General features: G+C 34.9%; 2 protein-coding genes across 2 annotated transcripts; both read left to right on the top strand.

Moving 5' to 3' along the window:
* Window positions 1-19,350: 19,350 nt before the first annotated feature.
* LOC131172932 (uncharacterized) lies at window positions 19,351-20,295 on the top strand. The gene has a single exon (XM_058134564.1). It carries the CDS (start codon window positions 19,351-19,353, stop codon window positions 20,293-20,295), a length of 945 nt encoding a protein of 314 aa, XP_057990547.1.
* A 144-nt stretch (window positions 20,296-20,439) lies between these two features.
* Window positions 20,440-21,719, top strand: LOC110660962 (uncharacterized). Its single transcript, XM_058135412.1, has 2 exons — window positions 20,440-20,930; window positions 21,011-21,719. Exons 1-2 carry the CDS (start codon window positions 20,440-20,442, stop codon window positions 21,636-21,638), a joined length of 1,119 nt encoding a protein of 372 aa, XP_057991395.1. The 3' UTR covers window positions 21,639-21,719.
* The last annotated feature ends 796 nt before the right edge of the window (window positions 21,720-22,515 follow it).

Raw genomic sequence — 22,515 nt, 5'->3', positions numbered from 1 at the left:
TGACAAGGACTATATTGGCCAACCACGGTCGAAGATGCCAAGTAGCTAGTCTAAGCATGTTTAAAATGCTAGGAATTTTATCATATCCCGTACCAAACTGTAGAGAGATTAGCTACCATTGGCAGCCCATGGCCATTTTACCAAATGGGGATTAATTTTATTAGCCCTTTCCTAAAAGCCTCAGGACAACACAAGTTTGTGATAGTAGTAATTACCCACTTCACAAAGTGCGCAGAAGTTGAGGTGACACCAAAGATTACTATAAAAAAGGCCATCACTTTTGTAAAAACTAATATCCTGGCTAGATTTAGTGTACCAAATGTGATAATCACTGATAACGGCACCCAGTTTGAGTCCAAAAAATTTTAAGGTTTCTGCTTGGAGTTTCAAATCAATCTCTATTTCACATCAGTCTACCATCTACAGTCCAATAGAATAACTGAAGTAACTAACAAAACCATTTTACAAGGATTGAAGAAATGATTAGATAAAGCAAAGCAAATGGCCAGATGAACTCCTTAATATCCTATTGGCTTATCGAACTACACTAAGATCAGGAATGGGTGAGACGCCTTTCTTCTTAACTTACAAAGCCAAAATAGTTATCCCAGTGAAATTCCACACTCTGACAAAAAGGGTGGGAAATCCAGAAGTTGTCACCAATGAAAAGGACCTTAGATTCACCCTCAATCAGTTGGAAACTCAAAGGGAAAAAACCTTCATTCACATGGCAGTATATAGTCAGAAAATGACTCGAATGTACAATACAAAAGTTAGAGGACGAGCCTTTTGAATGGGTGAGCTAGTAATTAAAAGAGCTGATCTAGAGAAAGGCAAAGCTAGCACAGGCAAACTTAGCCAAAACTGGGAAGGACCATACTCAATCACAAAGGTTATTCGCCCCAGAGCTTACAAACTGACAGATATGAAAGGCAAACAACTACCTCGAGTATGGAACGTCAATAACCTTAAGAAGTACTATCAGTAGGCTAACTTATTTAATAATTTATATAAGTAATCTTTTCCATTTTTTCAATAAAGACAATACTTTTTTACCTTTTAAATTGTTAATGACATTATAATAGAAAGATCAAAGGCACAAGTCTACCCAAGAGGCATTGCCAAGCCATCAAAGGCACACATTCGCCCAAGAGGCATCAATAAGCCATCAAAGGCACACTTCTGTCCAAAAGGCATCGATAAGCCATCAAAGCCACACGTCTGCCAAGAGGCATCAATAAGAGGCATCGATAAGCCATCAAAGGCACACGTTTACTAATTAGGTGTCGATAAAGCCACCTATGACACATGTCAACCCAAGAGGCATCAACAAAGCCACCAACAACACCTCCCCCCATGAGATCTCGACAAAGCCAACCAAGGCCAAAAATCAACACAAAATGCAGAAAATGCTTAAAGCCTATGTGTAACTTTTGAAAAACAACCAACTTAGAAGCATGGGTCATGCAAAAAATTCCCAAGTAAATATTCAAACTTCATTCCTTAGAAAATCCTAAGTATTTTAAATACTAGGTTACTTAGACTTCAATCCTTAAAAAATCCTAAGTATTTTAATTACTAGGTTACTCGGACTTCAGTCCTCAGAAAATCCTAAGTATTTTAATTACTAGGTCACTAGGTTATTCGAACTTCAATCTTACAAAAAATCCTAAATATTTACGAATCTCGAACACCAAACCTTTGGTGAAAGTCCTAAAAGTATTTTTATTTAAACTCTAAAATTTTGGTGTTAAGCATTTTTCATTTATACTTAGGATTTTTAACACTCAAACATATACCACAAAAAAATACATAAAGAAAGTCCATATCATTAAAACATTCAAAATATAATTACAAAAAAGCAAAGTTTTAGGGCACACTCGCCCTTGTTCTCTAATCATAGGGAGGAGCATCATCACATTCTTCCTCCCTGCCCTTACTTCCTTCCTCTTCTCCCTCAACAAATCAGTCTGACTGGGGATAATTTGCTTTATCCATTTAAAGTAGACACCTGGTTGACATTTGGAATAGTCGGAGACAATGGTTGCTTGCACGGCCATATACAAATCCACTAGCCTCTCATTTGAGGATTTAATCTCTGCCTCTAGCTCTAAAACCCAAGTGTTAATATGCACGAGCTCAACTTGATGGTGGCTCTTTGTAGCAAATAACTCGACGCTAAGCTCAACCACCCATTTGTTAGACTCCCTAAGGTCAAATTAAAGTCGTTTAATCTAATCATCTCTCTCTTCTACTATAAACTCTAAGGCATTGCAGTAGTTTGGAGCTCACCATAGCTATCTCGAAGATCTTAGAGAAGCTCTAACAAGAGATTGCTAACCATCACGGCCTCCTAATTTAAGCTCATAGATTGGATAATCAGATCACAATCACTTTTGGGTTCAAACCTAGCCCAATCACTAGGAATGGTTAGTTTCCTCCCAAGCAAATCAGTAAATGAATGATTCTCGGCCACCTGGCTTTGCCTCTTCAAGATAGCATCCACCTTACTAGCACTTGGAGTCGTAAGGTATTCGTGGTTGAAGGAGGAGGAAGCATCACAGGTTGACCATAATCAGTTTAGTAACCACAGCCACAGGAGGAGAGGGCGTAGCCATCTTTTTAGACTTCTTGCCTTTCTTAGGAGTAGGCTCGACACTCATTCTGCCTTCTCTCTCCTTTCTTTTCTGAGCAAAAATCAGCTTAAGACAATCATATCCTCCCCCAGCCATACCTACAACCAGAAAAAAGAAATTAGTAAGTCCTATAAGAAATAAGGAGTAAAATTCTTAGGTTTACCCTCTTCTCTATGGCTACAATCTCCCTGACACTTGACTAAGAAGCTTCTCCCACACAAGGTCCAGTTTCATTCTCCCCAGCAGTAATGGCGAATTGATCCATATAATGGCGAACTAACACATCAATTCGATACTTTTCAGACTTACATGCCTTCTCTAATTCCTTGATTGTGTTGTAGTCATTGTTATTTAGAATTTGTCTCCCCTCATGCTTGGTAGGCTTCAACATCCAATACAGGGAAAAGCATTCCTAGTGCCTCCCCTCCTCCATGGTGAGCATAAAGAACCTTCTTTTCCATCACTTCAAAGAGTACAGAAGCCCAGGAAAAAGCAAAAAACTAGATTTGGTAGTAAAGTAACAGAAGTCAGTGTTCTCATGTGAGAAGAATTTGTGGAAATTCTGAAATGCCTTAGCTGTGGCAACTAAGTTCTTCTCTTGATACACCACAAGAAATGTAACTAATGCTCGCCAACTATTAGGATGAAGCTGGGAAAGAGAAACATTGTAAAATTGAAAAACCTTAATGAAGAATGGATCTAGAGGAAATCGAACTCCCGCCTTAAGCTAATCTTCATTAATCAAAATAGAGTTATCCTAAGCAATTATGTCATTCGCCTCATGTGTTCTTTTGGCTTATAAGCGAGCATGTAGGGCAGCAAATGGTGCTCTTCCATGATCTCTCTGATCTCGTTCCTTGATAACACACTTGATCACATACCAACTCCAGAAACCCCTTTGACAGACGTTCGCCCCTTCCGACTATAACGAGAAGCTGTAGGCCCAGAGCCTGATAGATCCAAAGAGTTAGGCGTTATAACTTGTTTTTCTCTCTTAATAACCTCTATCGTGACCTCTGTCCATTCTGCAAGCTACCAAGAGTTTTCCTCTTCGGCCATAAGCACATCTTGCATTGGAGTAGCCAGTTCAAATGAATCATCGGTTGTGTCTTGGACCAAGTTTGGGTTTTGTGCACCCATTGGAAGTTAAAAGAAGGGAAAAAAAGTGTAAAAGGGCAAACAAATAAAAAGTTTACCTTAGATAAAATACCCCACGGATGATGAAAGTAGCTAAGGTCTCCAGTGAAAAAGATAAGAACAATGAGAAAAAAAGCAAAAAGAGAGTAGATAGCAAAAGATATGAAAATGTAATAGGGTTTGGTGTCTTATATATATAGCAAAAATCATAAATGCGAAAACCCTCAAAACACCAAACAAGGCGCTTGGAGCATCGTGCTGACATGATTAGTACACGACTCTCTAAACGATAAGGCATTTCAAAACTTTTCAAATCTCACCTCTCATATTGTGACACCTAAGCAATAAGTAAGGAAGATGACCAGTACAAAGTAACAAATATCGCCAAGCCTAAAGGCTTAGATACTCATAGGGAGACAGACTAATGATATCACAACCAATAAAATAATACCAATAGATGAGTAACAAATATCCAAGTAAACGGGCAATGGATAGTCCGAGCAAGATGATATCCAGACACTTGGATAATAAAGTTACTTGCCTAACTATACTAATGATACTCAGATCATTTTTAAGGATAAGAATTCCAAGGTATCCACCATGATTAGAATCCCATCCATACGTGGATTGAACCAAAGGAGTAGACTCCTAGTTCTACTCAACTACAGACTCCCAATCCTAATTGGAATCTACATTAAAGGCCTATATAAGGTACATCACTCAATTTTACCCATTCACTCCATTGTCTAGTTTTCATTACTGACTTAGACATCGAAGTAGTGGTCATTTAACCCACCAGGTGCTCTTTTTTCTTACAGATCCAATTTCTGAACCCAACTTCCATAACCCACCAAAAAGGGAAACAACATCAAAAAGTTAATTTACATGTTATTTTTAAGACCATAAAATACAATATAGATAGGAAAAGTAAAATAATTAAAATTTTAAATTAATATTTGTAGATAAGTTGTCAAAATTCTATAAAATCAACATTTGTTTATGTAGCTCAGCAAGTACAAATTACATAGAGAGCATTACATAAAAACTATCTTACCAAAAAAAAAAAAAATTAGGACATCAGTGACAGATTTTTGTCTTTGAAAGTATGTTCCGTTGTTGAAACTTTCAGCGACAGATTTCTAATGAACAAAAATCTGTTGCTTATATCCTCATCGCTAACTTTTGTGACCGATTTTCTACTTTGCAGCTAATATTAGTGGCGCCAATCGCAGTCACTAAGTCTCAATGACCATCAGCCAAATTTCTGTCGCAATCCTTTAGTAATTCGTCACTAATTTAGCATTATTTGTCACTATTTTTCTTTTTAAATTTCATCTATTATTCTTATAAATTTATCACGAAAATCCATAATTAATTACAATAGATTAATCACAATAATCTTGATTCAATATAATTTAAATGCATATATTATTAAAATTGAATAATCCATACAAAGCGCCATATGTTTATAATAAGCAAATTAAATTAAGATTACATCCATAAAAAAAATTATTATTCTCTATATCATTTGCTTTCTCCATTCTTTCCTTTCCAGTCATTGCTCTTCTCTGTCCAACATGTTGGGCAACACCATTTGCTTGTGCTTGGTGGTGGAAGTCCAGTGTTTATGTAAGATTCTAGAACCTCAATGGATCTGATGCTTGCATCACTTCATTCAAAGTAACCATAAATTAGAGTATTTGCAAGTCAGATTGACCAAAGTCATTGGATGTCAACCTATATATAACAGGGAAAAAGGTTCCCTTACCTTTGACAGTATCCACAAAGAAAATGAAAGGCTCCACCTCGTCAATTGGTAATTATAACTCTTCTTCATCACTGTAGTCATAATCTAAGTCCTCGTTATCGTTGTCATGTGGACCAAAAGCCTTTGCCTATGATATCAATTGAAGAATGTGATTTAACGCAATCTTTGATACAAGGTATTTAAGTGAGAGTTAAAATAATTGTAACACCCCTACCCCAATTGACCCATATAACTTATAGGCCCTAAACAACTAGCCCAAAATAGTTAATTCATAGTTGGGTTAGGAATTATATACACCCATTAACCTCTTTATTTCAGAGAAAACCACCTTTTAAAATAGAAAAAGGATGAGAAAATCTAAGGATTTTGATGAATCCTTCAAAATAAAATATTTGAAACTAACCTAGTAGGTGGGATTTTGCGAAATTCCTCTCCCCTCAACATAAGGATTTCACAAACTTATTTCAAAATTGCGCTTTACTTGTACTTAACATGGTAGACTCTAGAAGAATTTTGAGTAACTGTAAACATGCAATCATATATGATTGATACCATATGCTAGAGGAATAGCTTCAATGGAATAATTATATGCATTTAGATAACTAATAAAGGTAAGATCATACAAAATTAAGGAGTCTGTTTACGTATGTTACATTGAGCAGTCTTTCTTCTTCTTCTTCTTCTTCTTTGTGTCTAAGACTATAAAATTCACTTGTACTTATCTATTCAAATATTCAACACGTTATAATATTAACTCATACTTGTCCCTATTCAAATATTCTGTAATTGTTTGTAAATATTATATTTAAAATGATTTTTTGTTCATTCCAATGCTCCCCCTCATGATCTGGATTTTTTATATATAATGTAGAGAAGTAACCAATAAAAGAATAGCTATTAGGGTGGTGAACAAGAAAATTTTACTAGGAGAACAAGAAAATTTTGTTATGTTGTTATTAGTCATTGTTGGAAATAATTGCCAACTTTATAATGCATAAACTTTTCTTCAAAACGTAAAAAAAGGTGGAACTTATTTAAAATCTTAAAAGCATATATGTTTTCATAATGTCCAAAACAGGGGTTAAAAAAGCAAAGTGAAAGTGCTGCAATTCACCTTGTTCTTGAAGGACTCTTTCTACTCTTATAACTAGCAGCATTTGAGGTTGTGCAGTACAAATGGTTTAGGCAGACTAGATTATTGAGGCACTAAAGAAAAAAGAAAAGTTAGCTTGACCACTATTCTTGTCGAGGATGGGAAGCCATATTCCATAAAGCAAAGTCAATTATTCTTATGAATTAGTTCACCCCTAGACCAATCATAGGATAGGGGCGATGAAGATACAAGCAAAGGAAAAGCAAGCAACCGATATTTTCGCCTATAGAGCTATAATAATGTCAATATATTCTTGTCCAAAATAAGATAGTGTGGTTCAATACAGGCAATTAAATGATGCTCAAAACTTCTAGGAACAAAATTCAATTTGAAACACTACTCACCTTTTTAACAAAATTCAAGTCAATCAATGCCGAAGATATTACTACTTTATTTCTGTTGTGGACTCCTTTGTAGGGACTACATATAAGAGAAAGTGTAAAGCTGGATCAACGAGAGAAAGGAATTAGGCAATGATAGAGGCAGTTGCAACTTTTATTAGGATAGTTTTTATTTCTGATATAGTTTTATGTATTCCTAATTAGCAAAAACTCCTATTAGCATTATAATTTCTTTAAGCTGTAGCAATCCCTCTATATATATCATTGAGCATTATATTAATAAAACAAACATAGTTTTTATCATTCAATCCTTGAGATTGGTAGCTCTCTCATTTAATTGAGTTCCGAGGTTGGTAGGTTCCCTCCAACAAATCTATAAACACCATCACCATAGGTTCCTCGAGAAGGGGAAGAAACAATAACAAGGGGAAGTCTTCCATACCCGAGGAAGATTATCCTGTTCATGGGCCTGTGATGAGTCCTTGAATATAACAAATTGGTATCAGAGCCAAACCTCATGGGTGATCAATCCAACTTGCAACAAAAACTAGAGTCATACATCCAGTTATCTGAGGAGCGCTATCAACAATAGTGTTAAGAGCAAAGGGAGATCCAAGGATTGTTAGAAGGGATTATGAAGCAGATGACGAAAGGGACAACTAGAGAAAGCGAAGTGGGATCAGGAAGCACTAACCAGCACCTTCCAAATCGAACTGAAGGGCGGACGAAAAATAGGAATGGGGCAATAGTGGTTCCACATTACACAAAACTTGATTTTCCCTCACATGACTGCATGAAAGACTTGTTGGGATGGCTGAACCATTGTGATTAGTTTTTCCATAATCAGAAAACAGTCAAAACAGAAAAGGTGTAGCTAGTGGCCTTCCATATGATAAGAGAAACACAATTATGGGTCTTCAAGTTAAAGCAGGAAGAACTAGGAAGGACATAGGAAGCTTTTAAACATTATTGCCACTTACGTTTTGGACCTCCACTACAGAGTAACCCATTGGGGAATTGGTGAATCTTAAACAAAAAGGTATAATAGAAGAGTAACAATGAAAATTTCAAACTTTCTCAGTAAGAGTTAATTCAATAAGAGCTAATCAACAAGTGGAGATATTTATGGCTAAATTAATGGAATTAATTCGGAGGGACATTGAATTGCAAAATCCACCAAACTTGGTGATTGTCATGAGTTTAGCAAGAACCTTTGAGGAAAATAGATGCTGATGCAAGGTGGAACCACACGAAAGTCTACCTCGTTATGGATAGGGACGCGACAAACAATAAGCACCCCATTCTTTGCTTGCCCAAACCAAAGCTCGGGCACTATAGCTACATCGACAAAGAGCAACACTAGTGGGTCTTCAGGGCTAACAATCGAAAAGCTAGCTAAAGGCAAGATGGTGGAGAGTTTTGCCAAGGGACTTTGCTATAATTGTGATGAACAATACACAGTTGGGCATCAGTGTAAGAGATTATTTTAGTTGGAAGTGGAAGATTGGGAAGATCCGAGTAAGGAAATCATTCAGAGGAGGAGACAGAGCTTGAAATATCATTAAACGCCATCACTGAACTCCGAAATGCACAGACCATGCAATTGCTAGCAAAGATAGAAGCTAATACAATATTGGTGATAGTTGATTCCGAGAGCGCACGTAACTTTATAAGCAAGACTGCAACTGAACAACTACACCTTCCGATTCACTAACATTCAGGCCTACAAGTGTCCGCGGCTAATGGGGAACGAATCCCAAGTGTGGGCATTAGTGAATCAGTAACTTTAAATGTTGGTTTGGATTCTTTTACTATTGACCTCTTTGTGATTCCGTTAGTGGGTTTTGATGTGAATTAAGGAATCAAATGGTCGGAGACTCTAGGTCTTATTTTATGAGACTTTGTTGCATTAAAAATGACTTTTGAAGTGGACGGCCGAAAAATCAGATTGCATAGCCAACAGTTCGTATCCAATCCCAACTTACATGTAATCTAGGAGAAACTACAATCGCAGTCTGAGTTAACTGAATTGTCAACAGGCCATAGGTCTCCCTCCAATTCGATCATATTATCGTAGAATATGTCTCTTACCTGTGACTCGACCTATGGTGGTTTGTCCTTATCATTATCCCCATCTTCAGAAGGATGAGATAGAAAGACAAAGTGAAGAGATGTTGAGGGATTTTTACCATATTAGTGTTAAATTGAAGAGGAAAATACCAGAATAGGTGATCAGCACTTAATTTACCAAGAGGAGGTGAGGACGCATTGAGACGCCAGTCATAATAGCGTCTGGAAGTGAGACGCTACCTATACTAGCGTGCAGGTGGGTTGTAGCTGAGGAGGTGAATATTGTACATCCAAACACTTCTTATACTAGCGTCTAAAGCTCGGGACGCCACTAATAGTAGCGTGCAGGTGTGTTGCAGGCTGCCAGACAGAGATTTGCTGGGAACGGTCACGTCAGCCAGTCGGGATGCTTTTAATACTAGCGTCCGCAGCTCGGGACGCTACTACTAGTAGCATGCAGACCCTGACAACGATTCTCTAGCACACAGTAAGACGAGCCAGTCTACGCTTTGGGACGCTTCTTATACTGGCGTCCGGAGCTCGGGACGCCACTAATAGTAGTGTGCAGAGGTCACATCCCTTCATGCCACAGTTGACCGAGCTCGCGTGTTGATGTTCTGGGACCCTACTTATAATCGCTTCCGAAGCTAATTCATATTTCCCGCTCCACCTTCATCGTCTCTCTCACTAACCCCTCTCATCCTTGTGATTTTCTCATCCCTCTCATCCCTGCGATTCTCTCATCCCTCTCATCTCCATTGTCCCTCTCCATTGTCGTGTGGAGTGCTACTCGTTGAACCAGGTGGTGGAGCAAGCTTTTGCTCAGTGGACCAGCAACTAGAAGGGAACCGTGGTGGACCAACAACCAGAAGGAGACCTCCAGTGGTGGACTAGCAAGACAAAAAAAACTTTGTGCATTACCACAAATAGGTACATCATACATTATTTATAAAAATAAACATGTGTTTGTTTTAAATATGCTAATTTTTTTGAATGAAGTTGATAAATTTTTTTTTAAATGTTTTAGTGTGTAATTTATCTGTCTTAGTGTGTTATATTTTATATATTTTTGTTATGTTTTAGTGTGTTATTGTCTTATATTTTAGTGTTTTAGATATGCTAATTTGTTTAAATATTTATCTGTTTTAGTATGTAATTTTTTTTATATGTTTTAGACTATAGGGTAATTTTTGTATACATAGGAGTAAAAAAGAGATATAGTTTATAGGTTACCTGAAAAATGAAAAGTGATGGGAAGTAATGCTAATAATATAAAAAAAATAGAAATATGCATATGTATAAAAGAAATATAGTAAATAGTTTGATAATTAGTAGAAGTTATTAAAAATATAAAATATATAAACAATTATGACAAATTATAATATAATTTTATAATAGCAAGATAAAATTTATAAGAATTATTATAAGTATAAATATATATATATATATATATATATATATATATATATTACATGTAATAATACTTTGAAAAATAGTAATAGTTATATTAATTAAAATGTAATATTTGTCATAAAAAAGTAATTAAATTATGGCAAAAAAAAGTTGTATATTAATTAAATTTTAAGTTTCATATAATATTTCAGTAAGTTAAATAAAAATATTTGAATATTTGTAGTAAACCCCACCGAATATGAAAATTTGGAGTTGTAATCTAAAATCATACTAGATATTTAATTTTCCAACAAATATAATTGAATGCTTTTCGTGAAGCCAATTGTTGATGTCGGTAGTTGTAGCGATTCAAACCTACTATGAAAATTTTGAGTTTTAATATTAAATCGAATCACATAGAACCGGATCGAACTAGATCGATTAATTTAAAATTTTTTTGTTGCAACAAATATAATGTTAAACAAAACTAGATCTTCATTTCGATCCTTTTTGTTTTTTTAGATGTTTAGTGAATACTATTAATGATAATTTTTTTGGAACGCCATTTAAGTAATTAAGCTTGTTCTTTAATAAGAAAATAGATGATTGTGAAAACTCAAGGAATTGGGATTGGTTTATGTCTTGTTTGAGGGTTTTTGTGATAGATCGAACAGTTATTTGTGTTATATCAGATAGGCATATTGCTATAAAAAAGGCAATGCAGCAAGATTGGTGGCATCCTCCTGATGGACATCATTGATACTACTTAAGACATATCCTCAGTAATTATAACATGAAGTTTAAAAATACTTGCATGAAAGAAGCTCTCCGAAAGGCAAGTTAGTTGTGTAAGATTATTACTTCTTTTCACTAACATTGAATTATCAATGTTATGTACTATAAACAATTGACATTGTTTTCTTATACAGCCCATCAAATTTAGAAAAAGACATTTTATGAGGCCATGGAGACAATCAAGAGCGAGCATTCAGACACATATGAATGGGCCTTAAAGATACTATTGGAAATATGGACACGTTCTCATGATAGGGGGAAACGGTATGGCTCGATAACAACCAACACCGTTGAGTCGGTAAATGGAATGCTAAAGGGGATCCATGCATTACCAATAACTGTTATGGTTGAGAAAATATTTTCCCAGTGTGTTGAATATTTTGACACACACCGCACGGCGTTCAGTGAGCAACTGCAACTTGGCTTTAAATTTACACCAGCATGTCATCAAGTTTTAATTGAAAATTTAAATGTAGCAAACTCACTTCATGTTCAGTTAGTTAACATTGATTGTGGTGAATTTGAAGTTTGGAAGGGTGGATCTGGAAAGAAGTATGTAGTGAAACTTGATGAAAGGACATGCACATGCGGAAAGTTTCAAGAGTATCGAATTCCATGTGGCCATGTGATTGCAGCATGCCAATCAATGTCCATTGATTATGAACAACAAGTTTCAAATTATTATACATTAGAACGAACGCTTAAGTCCTATGAGTGGAAATTTCATGCACTTGGACATCATGATGATTGGCTGACAGACAATAATCCAATTCTGGTACCTAATCCAGCACATAAAAGGCCGAAAGGAAAACCAAAGTCATCAAGAAGGAAGAATGAAATGGATTGGACGGTTAGTGGAAAAGTAGGAGAGACGTATAAAATCAAATGTTTGCTCTATCTTTAATAAGGGCACACAAAAAAGAGTTGTTCTGTGGGACAAACCACTAATAATTAATTTTATATAGTTTTAAAAATTCGTTGTATTGAACAAATCATCTCATTATTTGTAATTTCCTGATTATTTTGGCACAAATTGTTTATTATTGTGTTTTCTTTGTATGTGTGTAAATGTAACAAGATTAATGCAAAGGAAGATGAATTGTGTATCATCACATGAGAGACATCCAAACACTTCAAATAAAAAATCATATGAAAATATTATGGATAAATATATGGACCCTAATGGATGCACATGATATGGTCATAAGAGAGCTTTTGTCAATCAAAAGTACTATGCATGTCTGCAACAAGGATTTGCAAATCATATATTTATAGGTAAGAATTCAAGGAATATTTCAGATTTTGGAAAAGTTAGAATTGCTGAAAAGCACAAATGGGATAGATTATGGGAGACACATTGTGAATTGGAAGCATATTGTATATTTCATGATTTACCCATCCCAAAGGTTCGATCAGTTGAGATAGAAAGGAAACCAACCTACGGTATCCAGAAAGTTAAAGCATAACTGTGTGTTGAGAATGAGATAATGAATAATTGTTTGAAAGTGTTTCACAAACAACAAATGGCATTCATAAATATGGATGAATTTAATAGCATAGGTGAAGCTATCTTAAACATTGAGGATGATGACATTTCTGATTTCAGTGACGATGACAATAGTGATTTTGTACATTATCTCCCTCGTTGCTTACCCCCTTGTTGCTAGGTATACTACAATTCAATGTGAACTTCATCTTTATAATTTCTGATTGTGACATAAATGTAAAGGATTTTTAATTATTAATTGTTTACTTTTGATGTATTTGTTTTTGATTGACTGTTAGTAATTTATTTATTTTTTATTTACGTCTTGCAGTCATGTTACATTAAATAATGGCTCGTATAATGCAAACTCCTAAAAGGATAGTCAGTCGAGCACAACTGGCAAGGGTGCATGCTATGATTAAGAATTTGGTTGATCTACCTATGGAAATAACAATCTCAACCACAGGGGATTACCTACTTTGCCTTGTGATGCATATGATAAAGGTGAACGGGCTAATTTAACAAATTATATGGGAAGGAGAGCTATTAACCGATAAATCTAGATATTTGGCTTTGAGGTTAGCTTTTAGTTTTGTTCAAGATAAGGGTATACTCGATCGCGTATGGCAAAAATTGGAAGCAAACCATACCCCATCATATTTACTACTACTTAAACACTTTGTTAAAGAGTATACTACTTGGGTTGCCAACAAGACTTTGTGTCGGTCCACTGGTATAAAGATGCATTATAGTAACAGATATAGTCTAGTGAAGCCTATGTTACCTAAAATCGATTATAAATTTGACAAAGACCTTTATGATGAACTAATTAAATCATGTCCAGTGAAGAAAATAATTAGACTAACTTAGTTAGTTATAATATCATGAACAATATGTACGTATTTTGTTTATGTATGAAACTATATTTTGCATCTATGTTTGTATTACCTATGTATTGAATAGTTATAATTAACGCATAAAGTAAAATGTTTGTTTATAAAATTCCTTTATTAAATGTTTGAAACATTGTGCAATAGAAATATATGCATTGTTATAGTTGTGAAATTCTATATTTTTAAATGTCTATTTGCCACAATGAATAGATATGGCAAGAGAACAACAAAGGAAAGATTACATAATGCTAGGTCCAATTGATCCACAACTTCTTCGTCTCCAGTCATAGCACTGTTCTGAAGCAATTTGGAATGGTACACTTGAGCATAAAGTGCTTACCTATAAGAGGCAAGGGAACATCCTACATGCTAACAATGACGATAGAATAGTTCCCCATCTAACAGATTCTGGATTTATTGGAATTGCTCAACTAGGATTCTTTGCTCTTGATTGGCACTTAATATAGAGCGATGGCGACCAGAGACCCATACATTCATGATGCCAATTGGTGAGTGTACAATCACTCTATAAGATGTATGCATTATTTCTGGTTTGCCAGTTGATGGTTCTCCAGTTACTGGGAGGTCAAGGGCCGACTGGCTAGCAGTTTGTGAGATGCTTTTGGGCGTTAGACCACCCCATGCTATGATTAGAGGGCATACACTAAAATTATCATGGTTAGCTGATGAGTTTGGAGATATTCCACAGTTTGCAGATGACTTAACTGTCTTATGCCATGCACAAGCCTATATATTACGACTCATCGGTTCCATTTTTCCTAATAAAATAAACTCACATGTGAACTTGATGTTCCTTCCGCTTTTAGAAGACTTGAGGGAAGCTATAACATACAGTTGGGGGGGGGGGGGGAGCATGCTTAGCCTTTCTTTACTGGGAACTATGTCGTGTTGCAGTCGCTAAAACAAAAGAGATTTCAGGGCCACTATTCCTGTTGCAGATCTGGGCCTGGGAGAGATTTAAAATAATATCTCCATCATTAAGAGATCCATCAGCACCTGATGATGCACTACTAGGTGTTAGGTATGTCCCTATACTTTTATATTAATAACAATTAAGAAATGTTTCATTTCATTTTTATTACATTACATCTAAATTTTTCTTTTCAACTAACAGGTGGAGTCGGGCTAGACAAATTACTGAAATTACAACTCATGCACTACCACAAATCTGGTACAACCTTGATCGGATGCGCTCTCAAGGTGTAAACTACACTTCCATAATTATAGTTAAAATATTCATTTGTTATATTTTTCTTTACATTTATCCTTACTTAATGTGTTGTGACCATTAACCTGTAGATTACATGGGAACCATATACTGATGAATTGTTGGATGAGCTTTTAGACATTTGTGTTTAAGGCTGTCCCATCTGGAAGGCAGTGGTGCCATTAGTTTGCTTTCATATTATTGAATGGCACCAGCCTGATAGGGTGCTTCGCCAGTTTGGATTAGTTCAACCTATTCCACGGCCACCGATGCAAATAGACGAGTTGCACGAGATTACTCTCCGATTGAGTGAGAGTAATTGGGAGCACCACCATGCAACCTACATTAATCGCTGGAATAGGCGACAACAATTTATTGTTTAGGGGCAACAAATGGTACAGCCACTCCACTATCATTCTGAATATATGGAGTGATACCGCTGAGTTGTTAGACGTTGGATCTCAATCAGTGAAGCTGCTATTGGTTCTATGGTAATAATTTCGAACACATGTTACTGTTATTCATTAAATAATTTTGTGCAATAAAATTTTATTACATATATGTTTTTTTTTTAACAGGAGGATGGAATTGAGGATTGTTTGCTAAAATCACAAAACCTATCAACTGAAAATGTGGATGAAGTTAGGCGTACACTGAGGAATATGATGAATACTCTAGAGCAGGGAAGTCGCCTTTGTTAGATGCCTCCTCCTCAGCCTGCACCTTAAGCAGCAACTTTCATAGATTAATTAGAAGAGGAGAAACCAATTGAGTAGCCTGAGCCCTCACATAGACAACGTCGATCACGTCTTGCTCGTTGTCGACAACAGCAAGTTCATCCACAATCGCTACCTCATGATGTTTTGCCCCCACCTATTGCATTCCATCCTTATTGCCACGATCCTTCTGATCCAGTTCCCATGCCACTTGCACCGTCTGATCTTGGTCCGTCCACCATTTTCCAACCATATTTAGAAAGTATCCCAACACAATACAGTGGTTGGGTGTCTGGCCCATCAGTCCTTGGCCCAACAGCCACATGGGTGCCATACCAATCTCACATGCACAGCAAAATGACATTTGACTTCATTGAGAGTCAACAACCGCAAACACCATCTAGCAGCTTATTTGCTCCTTTTGGCAGACTATCTAGTATTGGCCCATCACATTATATTTCCCCTCCATTTGGTGCTTATGGTTCAGAACAATACTTTGCACCATATCACTCTGGTTCCTTAGGCCATATTCCTTCTGGTGCGGGATTATTTGGAAACTATGAACAAAGTGGTTTGCATTCTACTGCAGGGGGAATCATCAAGACAAGAATAAGGAGAATCTAACCAACCTCAAGATGCACAAGGTGATCCACCAGATCAGGAAGAAGGGGGACAACATTGAGTTCTTCGATCGAGACAACATATAATGAGACCTGGCTGTGACACATGACTTATTTTTATACTTGTCTGATTTAATATATTAAATATGTTGTTACTTTTATTTTTATTTTATTATATTATATCTTTTAAACGTTCTGTTGTTTTATCTACTTCTCTTAATTTATATCCTCAATTTTTCTTTTATATCTATAATATTTGCTTCTTAATTGTACAATATGATGATGAAAATATTATTATTTAATATTTGCAACTTATACAAATGTTTTATAGGAATGCTACTAAAAGTCACGTGTAGAATATATTGTGCAGTGTACCTAATTTGGTGTATGTAAAAAATTTAAATATTAAAATTTTCATTTATCATACTAAAATATTTAAATTTTAAAATAAAATATTCTTTATAAAAAACATATTGATTTAAATGTTATATATTTATATTTTTATTCAATAAAGAAAACATATTTTACATAATATATAAAATTTTTTCAATATGTTAATAAGCCATTAATCTTTTTAACACAATTTTTTTTTATATGTAAGATGTTATATTACTATTTAAAAAATAAATGAGTATTAAAAAACAAATTGAAATACATATTTTCACAAATTTAAATTCAAATACATATATTTACAATATGTTAATAAGCCATTAATCTTTTTTTTTTTATCTATAATTTTTTTATAATGTATAAATACAACATTTCACAAAAATAAAATAAAAAAAATTTAAACCATCGGAATGCATTTTATTGGAGGGATTGGAAAGAAATTTTGCAACCTGGGACGCTAGCCCATGGAATATGGCGGCGGACCTGTGCTGGCTTTTGGATGCCACTATTAGTGGCATTTTGGCACGGGAGCACCTAAGGCATGGCTTGAAAAAACTAGGATGTTACTTATAGTAGCATTCCTTGTTCTAGACGCCACTAATACTGGCATTTTTATGTCAGTGCTCATCAACGCAGAATTTCTGGCTCTGAACACTACTAATACTAGCATTTTGCTGTCCTCCCTTTCCACGTCACCCACATTTACCGTTTTGGTAAATAACTGCAACACAATACTTTTTTGGTAATTTATTTGATAGAATGCTGTTGTACGGTAAATTCCCCAAATGTTGAAGCAAGGAATTATTTAGCAAAGTAGATCTCCTTTCTCCTCCCCAGTTTTATAAGTTTGAAAGCAACACGGATCATGGAGATTTTGTGTGAATTAAAGAGAATTAAATGCCAAGACTGTGAAAGATAAATTCCCTATTCCTATGGTAAAAGAATTATTGGATGAATTGCATGGAGTTCTATTCTTTATCAAACTGGATCTCCGTTTGGGCTACCATCGGATAAGAATGGATTCAACAGATGTGGAAAAAACAACTTTCTGTACTCATCATGGGCACTTTGAGTTCTTGGTAATGAACTTCGAGCTCACCAATGCCTCATTTACCTTCCAAGCCCTTATGAATAAAGTTTTTCAGCCATATCTATGTAAGTTCATTCTTGTATTTTTTGATGATATTTTATTTAACAATAAGACATTCTTGTATTTTTTGATGATATTTTAATTAACAATAAGACCTGGGAGGAACATGTTAATCACATCCAAAATGTCTTTGAATAATTGTGAGCTCACCATCTTTTTCTTAAGCTCTTCGAGTGTTCATTTGGCAAAACACAAGTTGCATATTTGGGTCACATCATTACAGGTGTAGGTGTGTCAGTGGATGAAAGCAAAATATAAGCTATCACCAAGAGGCCTGAACCACAATCAATTAAGCTTTGCAAGGATTTCTTGGATTGGATAGTTATCACCTATGAGCACGAAAACGGCACCGAGTGCCGTTTCCCAGTGTCGGAAACGTTTCTGACGAGGAAACGAACTGACACGGCTCGGAAACGTTTCCGGGCCGTTTCCGAAAATATTGAAAATTGGAAACGCGTTTTCGTTCGGAAACGCGTTTCTTTAAAGAAAATTAAAAAAAAAAATGGGTAGGTTAAAATCGATTACTTCACAGTTCACAACATTCACTAACAACAGAGAAGAAAGAAGAAGAAAAAGAAAAGGAAAAGGAGTACCTTCAAGGCTTCAACGGCAGTCGGCACTCGACAGCGTCGGGTAAGAATCGCAACACCACATTTCTCTTCTTTTCTCTCTGATCTGCCATATTAACTCTTTTATCTCTTATCAACAGAAGAAGAAGAAGAAGAAGAAGAAGAAGAAGAAGAAGAAGAAGAAGAAGAAGCAGCAGCAGCAGCCGATTCTCCCTTCGTCGAAAGGTAAGTGGCGTTTCCCTTTTTTTTTTCCTTCCCGATTGTGAAATGAATGAGGGCTGGGTAATTAGGTTTATATTGGGGTGATTTTATTAATTTATTATTATTTAATTTATTATTTTCTTTATTATTAATTTATTATTTTCCTTTTCTAATTTTTTTGTAAAATAATTTTATCAAGCAATTTTTATTAATTAATTACAATTTTATTCCATTAATTAATCATAAATTTATCATATTTAATATCAATTTTTTTTTCTCTAAATGTATATTCCATAATTAGATTTTTCTCAAACTAAATTTGAGGAGTTATCATAAATATTTTTTTTTAAAAAAAAAAAGATAAAAAAAATTTTCCCAAATTCACTAAAAATTTTCAAGATTTGCCATATTTTTACAATCAACATTTTGAAGGAAATTAAGGACAAATGTAAATATATTTTTAAAGTTATTTTTAAAATTATAAAATTTCAAGTTTTAATTCTAATTAATGATAAATAAAAAAATTCCAACATTCAAAATTTGTATTTTATATTAATATATTTTATATTTTTGTAATAGTTTATATATAATGTGTTTAATATAATTTGTTTTAATGTATCGTTATATTATATATTAAAATTTTTCATAATATAGTCAATTTATTCAATTATATTATTTAATTCTTTAATCATTTAATATATAATTTACATTGTGCTTTAATCCTTAGTATATAATTTGTTTAAATAATTTGTAAATTATATAAAATTGCATTTTCTTTTTGTCATTTTGATAGGACAATATTTGAATGGATTCTTCAAACTCAAATTCTACCCAAGCAAATAGCACTAGTGGCACTTCTTCAAACACTAGGGAGGAAGAATTTAATCCTCTGTGGAGATATGTAACTAAACTAGAGAAAATTGGAGAAGGAGGGGGTAATTGTAAATGGATATGCAATTTTTGTGGACAAGAAAAGCAAGGGACTTATACTAGAGTGAGGGCTCATTTATTGAAAATCACTGGAAAAGGGATTGGTGTGTGTAAAAAAGTGATGAATGATAGTATTTCTGAAATGAGGAAACAGGAGGATGAGGCAACAAACAAAATTACCAATTCACAATCTAGGCGAGTTTCTTTGCCTATTAGTATAACTTCTGTTCCTTCATTGAATATAACTGAACCAAGTATTTCAGCAGCTTTGAAGAAAAGAAGAGTTAATGATTCTCCTCTTGGTAGAGCTTTTGACTTGCAAACTAGAGCTCAATTAGATGCAGAGATTGCTAGAATGTTCTACACTGGGGGTCTACCTTTTAATTTTGCTAGAAATCCTTATTATGTGAGTTCTTATTCTTTTGCTGCTAATCATGTTTTGGGTGGTTATGTGCCGCCTGGTTATAACAAATTGAGAACCACATTACTTCAGCAAGAAAAAGCAAATGTAGAGAGGTTGCTTGAACCAATTAAAAGCACTTGGTTAGAAAAGGGTGTTAGTATTGTGAGTGATGGATGGAGTGATCCCCAGAGGAGGCCTTTGATTAATTTTATGGTTGTTTCTGAGTCTGGCCCCATGTTTATCAAATCTGTAGATTGTTCTGGTGAAGTGAAAGATAAGCAATTTATTGCTAATTTGCTAAAAGAAGTAATTGATGAGGTGGGTCATCAAAAAGTGGTACAAGTCATTACTGATAATGCTTCAAATTGTAAAGGTGCTGGAGAAATCATTGAGGGAATGTTTCCACATATTTATTAGACTCCTTGTGTTGTGCACACTCTTAATCTTGCTTTGAAGAATATATGTGCAGCAAAAAATTTGGAAACTAATCAAGAAACTTATGATGTGTGTCACTAGATCACTGAAATCCATGGGGATGCTTTGCAAATCAAGAATTTTATAATGAATCATTCCATGAGGCTTGCAATTTATAATCGGTTTAGCCCTTTGAAATTGCTTTCAGTTGCTGACACTCGTTTTGCTTCTATTGTTGTGATGCTTAAAAGATTTAAACTTATTAGGCGTGCTTTAGAAGCAATGGTTATGAGTGATCAATGGGCACAATACCGAGAAGATGACCAAGGCAAAGCTAGATTTGTTCGTGATAAAGTAGTAGATGAGGATTGGTGGGAAAAGGTTGATTACATCATTGCTTTTACTGGGCCCATTTATGACATGATAAGAGTTTGTGACACAGACAAACCATGTCTTCATTTGGTTTATGAGTTGTGGGATTCTATGATTGAAAATGTGAAGCAAGTTATTTTTGATCATGAAGGAAAGCAAGCAGATGGGTTTTCTCCTTTTTATTATGTGGTTCATCGAATTCTTATTGATCGTTGGGCAAAGAGCAACACTCCCCTTCATTGTTTAGCCCATTCATTAAATCCAAGGTAAATTTCTAACTTACATACTCATCTTCTTGTTCTAATTTTTTTTATTATTTTCTGAATTTATTTTCTTATTTTTGAAGATTTTATAGTGAAAAATGGCTTCAAGAGGGAGAAGGTAGAGTGCCTCCTCATATGGATGGAGAAGTATCAACTGAGAGAATTAAATGCTTTAGGAGGATTTTTTCTAATGAAGATGAGCGAATTAGAGCAAATGATGAATTTGCAAATTTTTCTTTGAAAAGTGGATCTTTTGCTGATCCTGATTCTATTGGAAGTATGTATGTTACAGATCCTAGGAAATGGTGGGCATGTTTTGGTTCTAATGCACCTTTACTTCAAAGGTTGGCTTTTAAAGTGCTTGGACAACCTAATTCCTCCTCTTGTTGTGAAAGAAATTGGAGTATTTATTCCTTCATTCATTCATGCAGAAGGAATAAATTAACTCCAAAACGTGCAGAGGACTTAGTTTTTATCCATAATAATCTTCGTTTTCTGTCGAGAAACTCCTCCCAATATTATGATGAGAAGACAAAATTGTGGGATGCTGGTGGTGATCAATTTGGGAGTATGGAAGATGTGGGAGTTCTTGAATTTGCCAACCTTTCATTGGATGAACCAGAGTTAGAGTCTGTTTTGTTTGATGAAAATGCAACTACAAGCATGGAGAAGGAGAATGAGAAAGACAGTCAAGTTGAGGAAATGTTATAAATTTCATTATCTTTTCTTTTTTAACATTTGAATGTGTTGTAGTTAATATTTATTTCTTATAAGTATGAAACTTTTAAATATGTATTTTTATAGTTGAATTTAAATGTTGATTTGAACTTTATTTATTATTAAACATCTTTCATGATATATATATATATATATATATATATATATATATATATATATATATATATATACCCCTATATTTTTTATATTTATACGTTTCCCCTACGTTTTCGTTTCCTATGTTTTTTAAAATGCCGTTTCCCCGTGTCCGTTTCCGCGTTTCCGTTTCCGTGCTACATAGGTTATCACAGGCGATTCATCAAGGATTATGGGATTCTAGCAGCTCCATTAACTAGCATCTTGAAGAAGAATTCTTTCAAATGGAATGAGACGGCATCAGAATCATTCAAGGCATTGAAACAAGCCCTCTCCTCAATGCTAGTCCTCCAATTACCAGACTTTAATGTGAAATTTGTGTTGGAATGTGATGCTTCATGTGGAGGGATCAGCGCAGTGCTATAACAGCATAGTCAACCCTCTAGCCTTCTTCAGTCGAAAATTGGCTACATTTGAAATTAACAGCCTATGAAAAGGAGTTAATTAGGTTGGCTAAGGCTGCGCGTTACTGGTGACCTTACTTGTGAGGTAGCTCATTCTTGATTCGGACTGATCATTTCAGCCTTAAGTATTTATGACTGACTACTTCACCATAACAACACTGGATCAGTAAGTTGATGGGCTTTGATATCAGAGTAGAATACGGAGCAGGTAGTTTAAATAAAGTAGCAGATGCACTATCATGAAGGGAAGATGAAACAGGCCTGTTATGTCCCATCTCTCAACCAATTCTCTCCCTCTTTGCTTTGGTCAA

Source organism: Hevea brasiliensis, chromosome 14 (genome assembly GCF_030052815.1).
Source record: "Hevea brasiliensis isolate MT/VB/25A 57/8 chromosome 14, ASM3005281v1, whole genome shotgun sequence".
NCBI lineage: Eukaryota > Viridiplantae > Streptophyta > Magnoliopsida > Malpighiales > Euphorbiaceae > Hevea > Hevea brasiliensis.
This window is presented reverse-complemented; position numbering and strand designations above follow the sequence as displayed.